Here is a 12,918-nt window from a genome sequence, read left to right on the forward strand (position 1 = left end):
ATTTTAATTTTTCTATTATTTTCAGTTTCCTTAGTTTCATTTAATAATTAAGCAACAGAGTACAATTTTTCAAGTGTTTTTCTCTCTGGTTTTTTAACCCCGTAATTAGTCTTGCCATTAAGAAATTCAAACAATATTAGCTCTTTAGTTTAATGTGTATAGAGCTACAGATCTGTGTTCTGAACAAGAATTAGTCAGTGAAATATTTTTGTTGAAAGGTTTTTACCCAGATATCACTCATAGAACAGTTAAGAAATTTACAAAACATAAGTGTGATAAAAGTAATTTGATAAAAGTGTTTTTGAAACTAAAAGGAAAGGTTAATTTTCCAGTGTATGCCTGGTTTATAAGAAAAATCTTTAAGAGTTTATTTAGTTCATTTAATGATTGAATAATTAATTAATTTTAATTTTCTTAACAAGAGTGTTAACAGTTAGTTATTTTGAAGCAAAAGTACCATTACACAACTGTGTGAGTGGTATGTTGTGTATGTAGAGTAATTGTTGTACTAGGGTTTTGTAACATTTCTGACATCTTATGTCTGATATTGTTACTAGAGGGCTAGACAGTAAGTTAGTGAAAGTGAATTTAAACTTTGTGATTGTCAATTTAGCCATAATGGAAGATTTTTAAATGAGTTTCACAGCTGGTATTGTAACAACAGAAAGGAGAATAATTTTCATCTTGAAAAAAGGTGTTCTAAAGTGATTCAACCTGCCTGTGTGAACTTTGACAGAAAAAAAGAGAGAGAGAGAATTATTTAAAGCTTTGGTTATAACTGTGATAATTACTAGTGTAATAAATTTTATTTGTACATACATTTGACTTAATTTTAGTATTATCTAAAAACAGGTGTAATATATCCTGTCCATTTATTGTTGCACTTTATCATCAGAAAGTTGCATATATCTACTGTAAAAAATCCATTGGTCTGTAAAAGCTGATAATCTTGAGAAGTTAACATTATAAAAAATTACCTTTTATGTAAACTCATAAGTAAGTTTAATCAATTATTAATAAAACTAAGGACAAGTTGAATATTATGAGTAAAAAAATATAAATAGGTCATATTAAAAGAAATGTAAAATACAGAATGAATAAACATCAGAGAAATGCTTAAAGTAAAAAAAAGTAGATATTTAGGCATAGGTTTTCATGCCAATATAAATCAAACATACATTATTCATAAAGAATTGTTATTGGTTCGGTCTAAAAGATACCTGAAATATTTGTGAACTATTGGGAATAATTAAATGTATTAAACAAGAATGATGAACTGACAGAACAAAATGTGTGGATGACATGATATTCTGTATAAACATAAAAATTAAGATATTACATGAAGTTATAAATAGCAGAATATTCTTGTTATCCACATTTCTGAAGATGATTTAAAGAGCATTGAAACATGTTGGACATGTGGAGACTGTAGGTAAGTTTCAATTACAAATGTCTGCTGTATAAACAAGATATTTTTCACTCTGGTTTTGATATTTTCCTTTTGCTCAAAGTAATGCACTAATGTGATACTTTTGTAGTTTTTACAAGTGAACGTTTTTAATATATATTTCTAAGGTTAAGCAATAAAATGTACTGTTATCCCCCAGGAACTTTCAGTTACCATAAATATTGGATACATTCACTGAAAATGTATTTGAGCCTATATTTAACTATTCATTGAGAGGAGAAGAGAGAATACTTACTTGTGAAATTAGAAAAAGAAATTTTATTAAATGCTGGCATTCATGTAGATTTATGAGTTTGTTATTTAACTCAACACTGATAAATTTGATCCTGTTGCGTTTATATCTTATCTAATTATCACTCAACATGAAAAACAGAATTACACATCTTTGTTGCTGTGATAAGTAACAAACATTTAATTGCTAGTATACACGTATTATGATGCTACTTATAAAAGCCATGTGCATTTTAAAATGGTTGAAGAGTTTATTAGATTATTTTTTTGTAATTTGTTTGGCAAAACAAATATTTTAAGACATAAAGCTCTAAACAAATTTCTTTGTCACCTATTTTATTTGGTATGCTAAGTGGTTCTGACTTATTTTTAAAACAAATAGCAAATATTTTCAAGTCATTTCTGTCAACATTGCAATTTTTACAATACATCTATAGGTACATTTAAAGATTCAATAATTAGGATATTCTTGCTGTACATATATGTCAGTTAAATATTATGATTGGATACTTCATCAAGGATTTTTTTAAAATTATTTTTGTGATAAATTATTGTAATGTTTACTGAAAAGGCATGAAATAACAAAGTGATTGCTTCATGAAGGAATGTTTGGTTATTTGTATATTGCTAAACTTTAGGTATAAAATAGAACAGGAAACTGAAAACCAAAACGTCTGGTAGTAGTATATTAAGTAAAGTTTTTATAGAAACAAAATTTACTGTTTTTTTATCTAATGGTCTAAAGTTGTGTATACCAGCACTGTGACCTGTTTATAGTGTGGTAACAGCAAACTCCAAGTGCGAAAAGGTACGTTGTCATATTTTAAGAGAGGGACATGCTTCAAATAATTTTTCCCCCCACTTTGTTTATATATAAAAATCAGATAAATTTTAGTCCTTTACCTCAAGGGGGGAAATTATTTTATGAATCCATAAAAAACAAAATATTCACCACCACCACTTCTCTTCCTGTTCACAATCTCTTGTTTTGCATGTGATAGTAGTGTGCTGATGGTGTGTGGCCTGTTCTTGTTCTTAGAGGTGCTAGCTGATTTGTTGGGAGACTTGCCACTAGACTCTGATTCACACCTCAGAAACCATGCACTTTCAGGTATGCCCTTTCCTTTCTTATTTAACAAACATCTTTTTACCTTGCATGCATTTAATGGATCCTCATTATTTTAAGTTTGAAAATCAAAATTTATCATGTCTTACAGATGCTTGTTGATGTTTTAGCTATTTAGATTAGTTATAGTATAAAACATGCAGAAAGCTCTGTAAACTGAATATTTTGTTATAACACTGCCTATTTTGGAGTGATAAAAGGTATTTTTATGTTTAGAAAATTTGCTGTACGATTGCAATGTGTTTCTGCATGGCTTTTCCATAAGTCTTACATGACACCCAGTGATACATGTTCTCAAGTAAAGTATTAATTGTAAACCTTCAAAATGTATGTTATTAATTGTTTTAGCTGTAGATGCTGTATCCCTTTGTTTTATCCTACAATTTTAGGTAAACTAATGTTTTATGGGTGGTTCTGCAGAACAAAAAAATAGGTTTACTTTGAGTAACACACATTTTATTAGATTGAGAAAAATTCTGCAGTAAATATTTCAGAAGAAAAACACAAAATATATTTTGATCTACATATAACTAATTTATATTTATGAGTTTTAATTGTTGATGTCTTTCTGTTGACAACATAGTGCTACCATACCTATGTGTGAATATTTGTAATATGAAATAATAAATTTGATTTTGTCATATTTTTAAAACAAATCCTTACTAAAAAAAATGGTAAATATATTGATTTTATAAGGAACAAAGTATGAATTGTTCAACAAAAACATCTCTCACAGAGGATAAAAACAGTTTGAGTTACCTAACTATTCTATCTGATAGCATAGTTTAAAAACCTAAGTTTCCCTTTTGTGATACATACCTTGTATAAATTTTGAACTTTCATTCCATAATAGAATATTATGATAAAATGTGAAGGTTTGTGGTTTTTTAATTGCATGTTGTAGCTACATGCTTTGGGTAGTATTGAGAGTTGGGTAATCAATGGAATTGCTAAATGAATAATGGATAGGCTCATTAATTGATTAGTACACACACATACCCACTATGCCACCACATCTGTACAATCATAAAAATGGCAGTTTTAAGCTAAGTTCATGACTTATTTTATTTTTGTAGATTTTTGTTTCATACAAACATGATTGGTGAATGAATCTTAATTGTTAACTATACATCACCACTACACTGTTACCATTGTTTTATTTTAAAGTATATATTAATCCTGCAACAATCTACTGTAAATAGAATGATAGACATATTTAACTTTTACAATCGCCATCTACTAATAAAGTAAATACTGTTTTTATTTTTTTAACATCACAGTTGTGTGTTTTTTGAAAAACATAAAAATGATACTTGGTAAAAATTTTAGTCATCAGAATATTTTACACCCACCATGTTGCTAAGTAGTAAACTTACCTGATCTTAATTGGTAAACATAATTAAAAAAAACAACAACGTGTTTACAAGCATTGCAAATTAATAAAATCATAGTATATCTATTGAAACACAAAATCAATTTTTAATAAAGAATGAGAAATCAACAGATACCTTTATCAAACCTTAATAAATCTCTAGTTTTGTGGCTTCAATGCTTCATATATATCTTCCTGTGTCTAGGAGAACTGCTTGTATCTCATAATCACAAAACTTTCTCCAAACTTTGTACATTTGTTACTTTGTTAAACATCTTATAAAATTTTCTTTGTTACCTATTCAACCCATCTGTGAAATGTTTAACACTCCTACAAAAGTGGGGCCTAATAGGCCCCAGAGCAACTTGAAAGGTTAATATTAGGCTAATAATTTTGTATTTAAATGATATTGCCATTTAAATCCATTAATGAATGGATTAATGAGATTCCCACTGTCCCTATCTACTATCTAGCGAAACCACAGCCAGGGGAACGGGCTTGGAGAAATCAGGACTAGAAACGTCTTTTCGTAGGAGTGTTAAACTTACTTTATCCCAAATTATATGACTACTTGACATTGAAGTAGCTTTCAAACACACATATTCTTTCATAGTTCACAAACAAAAGGCTGAAAAAGCATAAATTATAGAAACAATCAAACATATATTTATTGTTACCTTAAAATTATCTTTAGCATGAAGTAAATGCTAATCCATCTAGTCTTACAATGGAGAATTAGCATGTGTTCTGGTTAGACCAAGTAGTTTTTGCTAATTTACCAGAAAACATTTAGTGATAGTTTTGTGAAAATGCTCAGCTGGCTTAAAACAGTGCGATTATTCAGTTTATTTCTTTGTTTAGTTCTTATGTGATAACTTAGTTCAAGGTATGGCCAAGATATTAACTTTTGTCAGTGTTACTAACAGCTCTTACATAGTTGGAAGCATTGTCTTGTCTGATATGATTATTTCAAGTTTATTCAAAATATTCCAACTTTTTAGACATTTGAGATTAAGGTTTGCTGTTTGGAGAAAAATTCCATGAAAAGCTGTATTCCAAAATTAAGCATTTTAATTTATACACATTTAATTAAAAAAAAAAATTCTATAAATCACATATTTTTTAAACCTTTTTATGAACTTGTGGACCATAACTTCAGGATCTCAGTTTGAAAAATGCTGCTCTAGGCATGTCAATGCTAATGAACCACTTCACTTGTCTTAGAAAGCAGATCCATTAAAATTTTTTGAATGCTGTTGTACAGTTTAGGGATAAATTTCCCATATAATTCTTTCCTTGATGACCTTTTCTATTTTGGATAATTGTTTCAAGCAACTTTACAAAACCAGACTCTTCCACTGTTCATCATGGATGCTTGCTTATAGCTATGTAGTTTACTAATAGCTGTGTTACCTTTTTCTACTTCATGTTTTTGTTAGGGTACTTTATGTAGCTTTAGCTGCTAAAGATTTTTATAGTTAAATGTCTTTTCAGTGATTGTTGAACAGATGTTGAACTTGCAATGCTGTAAACTAGTGCTTCTGGTATATAATTAGTGTAATGAAGATGGTTATTCAGTAAAAGCCACTTTTATGAAATTTTAATCATAGTGCTTTTACACTTTTCCCTAAATGTAGGGAAAACCTTGTATGTTTGTAGAGTTATTATGAATTTCAGCACTGCTTTACAGTGTATGCACACACATTCATAATGATGGTCTTCCCAGTAATAAAATTGTTCCAATACAGAGGATTTACTTCTAAAAAGGTTGAAATTTATAAAACACTCAATGTCTTGTTCACTCCTTTGCTTTGTTTTTGCTAATGATTGATTGTTTTCTCTACCTACTTTCACTTTACAATTGTGAAGTGAAAGCATGGTATGGGATCCCACTTTTATGAGCAGATAGCCTGTGGATTAGGTATAAATTTAAGAATATTCTTGGGCTAATAACTTCCAGCCAGTGTCCTGGCTTTCTCAACTTTGATTAATCATGCAGCCCCCTTACTGTCCTGGCAAAAATTTACCACTCAGTAAACTAATTTTTCATTTAAATATCATTGTTGTTAAAGAAAAGAGTATAGTATTGTTACAAAGAAATAGAACATCTAAATTTAGTACACTATTTATTAAATAAACTAATTATTTGTTTAAACATAATTGTTATCAGTTTTCATGCAATAAAACTTTAAAAGGATCTTGTCAGTGTCATTATGGTGTAATAATGTATAACTGAGTGAAATAAATTCACTTTGATTCTGAAAAATAAACAGTACAGCATTTATTATCTGGCGAGAAACTGAAGAAAACTTGTGAGGATAATTACCCATGATGCCATATTTACAAAAAGTAAAATAATTCATAGTCTAGAAATCAAATTGTTATAAGAAATATTATTTAAAAAAATATTAATTCCTAAAAAGTCAGGAATTACAGATGTTACAGGCTTTTCTTTTTCAATTCATTATGAATAACATTTACTAATAGTGAACAACTTTATAAACAAAAACATCATGAGGTTTGATGCAAGTTGTTGTTGAACAGAAGGAAGTTCAGAAAACATTGAAATAATTAATTCATTGATCATATCTTATGTTTTTTAACATATGCTTTCTCAAAATACACATTTTCAACATAAGATCTACATTTCATTTTACATATTGTATCACAGTGTTATGAGCAGTGGAATCACGTACTGATATGTTAATGGTAACTTATTTATTGTGAAGATATTTCCTCTTCCAGATAAATTGGTGGGTTTGCTACTACTCCTGGGTTGATCCAGTAGCCTAGTGTTTGTGTACTTTTAGTCTGCACTGTTCCATGCTCTTCCTAATTTTCTGTATATAGGTTGTAGCAATGTAACAGATGAAACTATAACCATAGATATTTATACCATAACTTTTCCACTTTTTTTTTTTTTATAACTGTTGATGTAAACCAAAAGCTTGTGTAGATTAAGTGCTAGATTGCTGTATCTTTAAACAAGGTATAAGTTGTATATTCATGAGACAGGAAAGGATGTTGAGAGATGTAAAGCTGATCTTGAAAGCCTTATATGAGAATTGTCCTGTAGGAGTACTGTCAAATTACAACTAGATGGTAAGATGTACATCTGAAGTATTTGATAGAAACACAGCTGTAGAGTATAAAGAAAAGAACACTAAAACAAAGAAAGTATTATATCGTAGGAAAATGTGTATTTACTTATGAAAAAAATGGATAATACTTTGTTACTTGGATAATAATAAGTGATTAAATATACTTTATCTCAATTTAATTAAACAGCTGTAGGCTGTTTCTTAATTATATACAACAAAGTGATTATAAACAGTTCTGTAGGTCATTGCATCATATCTTCCAAACTGTATGACATAGCAAGATGAAACTGCTAAGGAATTCTCCATGGGTGTCACTGTGACTTAATATCTGATTAAGCATAGTATCTGTTCAAAATGTGCTCTTCCAACATCCTGAATATATTATATCCAATGGTAATAACTACAATACATTTCTCATGCTGGACACTTCCCAGACAATTTGTGTCCTTGAGGTTTAGAATTGTGTGTGCTTTGAATAATGAAATGGACAGTGATGACGAGAAAACCCACATGTGGAGAAAAATATACATGCAAAAACGACTTGTTTGGGTTGAGAAAATTTGTTATGTAGAGGAGCGAACAACGTTTCAATCTTCTTTGGTCATTGTCAGAAAAAGTGAGGTGAAATGATCCTGCCCAGAAAGTGCTCCCATAAGAGGTATCCTACGTGTTTATTAACATGGAAACCATAATATCTATCACATTGTGTTTCAAGCATTGCATGATATCTTACAGCATCAAACTATGTGGGTTTGAAATTCACGTTCTTCAAAAATGTATTGTCTAAGAATAAAATACTGTGAAATCACAGAATGCTTATCATCTTAGCATCATGCAGATGTAAATGCAATTTTAAGTATAATAATAATGACTGAATAATGCTGTTTCACATGTTGAAACATCAAGGGAAAATAGAAGTGTGGCTCATCAGTCCTTAAGGTATTGGCAGCCATTTTTCCTTGGCATCCAGTCTTGAAAAGAACTGCAATACAATCAACACATTGGGTTAAATCTTTCTTCTTTAGTGCTTGAACATGATCCATGAAACATTCACAAGTTTGACCAAAGAGCATTATGGACAATATAAACTGGCAAATATTTACACCAGAAAACATAATGTGCTCCTATGTGTTTTTTTTGTTTTGCTATAACATGGCTAACATCAATGATAGCTTCAGTAAGTGTCTGTTGTCTGCCTGTATGTTACTCATCACAAGTGCAACCTGTCTGCTTGTTATTTTATGAACATGAACACAGCAGCACTAGAACCAGGTTCTCTGCAGATTTTATGTACTCTAAGTATTACATCCTTTTATGTGATAAAATTACACTACTTTGTACACAAGTTTTGTTGTGATTAAATGACCTGCATTGCAGTTAATGTATCTTTGTTTCAACAAAAAAATGTGCAAAAAAAATAACAGTGATGCCTTGAGAGGAACCAAGTGACAACTGACATTCACATTCATATGATACCCTTAACAATCCTGTGCAATTGTACTTTCTTATACTTCACTATGTGTGAGATACGATATATGTTGAACTGCAAAACGGATTCAATACTTACACTTCATGTTGAATAGAGTTTTAATTAATTGTAATTGCTTGGTTACATAAGTATAAAGTTATGTAAATAGACAAATTTTACCTCAGTTTTTCTGCTTAGTGCTGTATATAATTTGTCTTAATAATTTGAAGAGTTGAAAGTTGTGCTGTGCTTAATATCAAACTAACACATAGATGATAGCAGACAAATTTTAAACGCAATTACATTTTTGTATTAATCTAAAGAGAAACAATACGTCTATTCACATGTCGTAAATTTGGAAACTTATAATTCTGATAGTTTTGATTACATTCACCCAACACTGGCTCATACCCAGTACTGTGTATCTTGGCCATCACCATGAAGTATTGGTCATTAGAAAAATTAAGTGGAGCAGCCTACTCAAAAAAATCCCTCACACTAGCAAAGAGGACTTAGAAAGTGATGAAAAATAACTTCAAGATGTGAGATCGAATTAGCTTAAATCTTGCACTTAAGGATTTATCACTCCAAGATTAACTTGTTAACTTCCCATTATGTAATATGTTATACAACAGTTTTTTTTTTAGTGAAAATTTGTGAACATCCATAAAACTGGAACAAACAGGAAATGACAGTTTAGAAAATTGGAACAAATACAATAGCCAGAGATTACCTACTAGTATTGACACTTCAAGTATTGCAAGTCATGGAATTCAATATACATATTGGTCTGTGTGACAGTCTGATTGTTGACTCTTGAGTCTGAATATACGAGTGAAAAGTGCTGTATGTCATTATGCTATTGGAAACATTTGAAGCAGTGTATTTTTTAAAATATATTCATAAATCAATAATTTAAGACAATTTCTTTCTATTTAGATTATTCAGAATATTTCAACATGTTTAATACATGGTCATTTTTGAATTGCTGTTGTATGTGAATTATATTTTACTATTTCTATTGCTGGTGCTGGAATGTGCTTTTTTGTCATCAGAGGTATGAATTAATTCAGTTATGGAGTTCACATCATCTGGTCTGTTTTGAAGTCAAGAAAACACTTTCACCAATATGGAATGCATGCAGTGACAGTCTAGAATCTTACATCATTTGTACCAGTAGTGATTTAAACTTGAAGAGATACTAATGGCTTGACTGTTAATTTAATAAACATATGTATTGACCATTTTAAATGGCTGTGTTTGACAACTTGAGCTTTGTTAATATATTTTGTGTTTTTATAATGGGAAAAGTAAGTAAAAATATGTATAGTTATTGATTATATTGGCACTTTGGGTGGACCCTGATAGCTCCTGAGCTGTGAACACACAATTTGTAGTAGCACTGCAATATGTAGTGTCTCTTTCAGCATAAATTTTGTTTATCTTTTATTGCAGGATTTTTCATTATTTACGTTCCTTTGTTAGCATGTTGATCACATTGATTGATTTAACATGTGCATGCAGTTGAGTTTGCATATAAAAACAAATTGTCAAAGTATGCTCTAACTTCAGAGTGCCACATGCAGTGTTCAGGATGTAATGGCTTTTAGAGTGTTCATGTTACAAGTAGTTGCTGTTGATATACCAGGTTGTAATTTGAATGATTTATTTTGCAAGTGACAAATTTCTCCTCTGAAAATATTTTTAGGCAAGTATCAGGTGCACATGAACAATCATTTAGTTCACTATTTATTACTGTGTATTTTAAATTCAAAACTCACTGAGTTCCTTCTAGTACAGGTGTTTTGAAATTTTATAATGTTTGAATACAAAAATAAATTTCAAGTTTACTTTGATTTTTGTTGTTGACATCAGTGTCTGAAGTTGAAGAATCCTTTTTGCAGTCTCATGAAGATAATCAGTGAGAATTAAATTTCAGGCATCTTGAAGTACTACCTAGAGTTTTTTTGATTTTGGCTGCCTCATTGTCTTTTCTCAGTCAAGGTAGTCCCACAGATACACAACAACACTGATGTCTAGGCTCTGTGGAAGTCACAATTAGCATGTAATATTTCTTTCTGTTTTAGTGTTTGCACTACGTTTGGAGTCATTATGCTAGAAAATGAAATTGCTACCACAAAACTGGTTTCAAAAATTTCAAACTTTATCTTGTCAGACTTAGGTATTTTTCTCCACAAATGTTTGCTTAATTTTTTGGTTTCAAGAGCAAAGGTTTCCTTGCCTTGTTGCACCTTTTCAGCTCTTCATGATACATTATATGTTACATTATTGAAGAGAAGGATCAGCTTTGGCACCAGTGGTTTCTTGAAGTTCTGCAGTAAGGTAGCTGCTAGAATTATGTTTGTTTCTAAGTGAAGTGTAAACCTAAGGTACTTAAAATCTCGTCTGGAAAGTGTTGATAGTCTTCCAGGCCTGCTCTTGTCATAAGTGAATTCATCATAGATTTTGATTATTTTTTTGGACACTACTTTGTGATACCTTCATTTTTGCAGAAATTTCTTGTTATTGTAGCCCTTTTAATATGAAACTATTATACTATGTTGTATATTATTATGAAATGTTCATCTTTGAGCCATATTTTGTGCTTGAAAGTTGAACAGACATGATAGAGTAATAAACTGTAGAAAACTTTATTTTTTAGAAAACCAAATACTAAGTGTAGTGTTCAAAGAAAAATATGTTTAATACTTGCATAAATGCATGAAGTGGTGTTTGACATTGGACATTGATATAATAGTCACAGCATTATATCACCTAAAAAAACCTTAGGTTTCAAAACATGTCTATTATCAGCCCTTATGTCCTTCTATCATTTATTTTATATTTCATTTAACCAGACACATAATTTCTAAGGTGTTAAAATAAGTAAGGGTTGAAAACATTACTGTATTTCATCTTGGATATCTTTTGCATGGGATACTTAATGGTGTTGGTGTTCTTTAACTTACACACATTAGTTACCGTACACTTCCCAGAATGTTAAAAATTGTTCTGTTTGTTAGAAATATGAAAGTTGTAGGTGTGTACATATTGTATTTAATTAGTAATTACTTCCATTCAGTAATATTATGTTCTTCATTGTGGCCACTTTTTATATAAAATATTGTTTTTATTGATCATACACAGAAACAGTTATCTGTACTTAAGTATGCCTTTTCAGTAATTTTTTTAAGATTCTGGCTGTGGTTACTGAACTTGTTTATAAAAGGATGTTTCAGCAGGTATTGCAATGTACACACAGTTCCTCAGCCACTTGAATCTGTGGGAGAGTATCAGCTTAATGTATTGTCTTTGTTGCTGTGTATTGTGGAGGTGTATTTGAGAAACATAAAGCTATCGTAAAGAGAAACTAAAATGTGATCACCCATGTTATAACCTGTATTTCCTTAAAGTAAGTTAGCATTTGTGTACAGCTGCATACATAACAATTGTCCCAATTGACTTGTTTCTGTAATCTTTTGGTAAGTCATATTTGTTTCATCTATTCCTTTTGTATGTCCTTTGTTCCAGAGACAGCTTATGATATTTTAGAGTAGCTATTAAGTCTGAAGAGTATTATAGGTAGATGTATTTAGGTTTTTATTTGTCCATTTAGTTGTAGTGAAAAATAAGTAAAAATTTAAACTTCAGAATTGACTCAGCACCCAAAAGGATGAGGATCTTGTTTAAATTAAACTTCTCTGATGCACTAAAACTTCTGTAGTGATATTATTTGTTGGAATTATGGAAAACCTTAGGGGTTAGATTAACCTAGTGAACTGCATTATTCAGGAGGGTTACTAAGTACAGCTCAGAGTTTCCCAAGTTTGACAACCACCACTACAGCATCCACCCTCTCTGGAAGTCAGACTGGTAGTGCCACTTCTGCAGCAACAGGGGCAAACTCCTTTGGACAGGGGCTAACAATGAGCCTGACCTCTACTTCCAGTGAAAGTGAACAAGATTTCTTGGAAAGTTGCCGAGCAACTACGCTGCTAGCAGATCTTGAAGATGAGGAGGAACTGCCTGATCCTGATGATGATGAAAATGAAGACGATGAAGAAAATGAAGATGATGATGATTATGAAGATGTTTTGGTAAGTGATTAAATTTCATCAACCAAATTTTGAATTTCAGAAAATTAAAAACTAA

General features: G+C 30.6%; 1 protein-coding gene across 1 annotated transcript in view; it reads left to right on the plus strand.

Annotated features, from left to right (window-relative positions):
- Window positions 1-12,918, plus strand: part of Ufd4 (ubiquitin fusion-degradation 4-like) — a 129,368-nt gene that overhangs the window by 78,840 nt on the left and 37,610 nt on the right. Inside the window, 2 exon segments of the mRNA XM_076503519.1 lie at window positions 2,739-2,810; window positions 12,559-12,863. Of these exon segments, the coding sequence (XP_076359634.1) occupies window positions 2,739-2,810; window positions 12,559-12,863 (377 nt within the window).

The sequence above is a fragment of the Tachypleus tridentatus genome, chromosome 6 (assembly GCF_004210375.1).
Source record: "Tachypleus tridentatus isolate NWPU-2018 chromosome 6, ASM421037v1, whole genome shotgun sequence".
In the NCBI taxonomy this organism is placed as follows: Eukaryota; Metazoa; Arthropoda; class Merostomata; order Xiphosura; family Limulidae; genus Tachypleus; species Tachypleus tridentatus.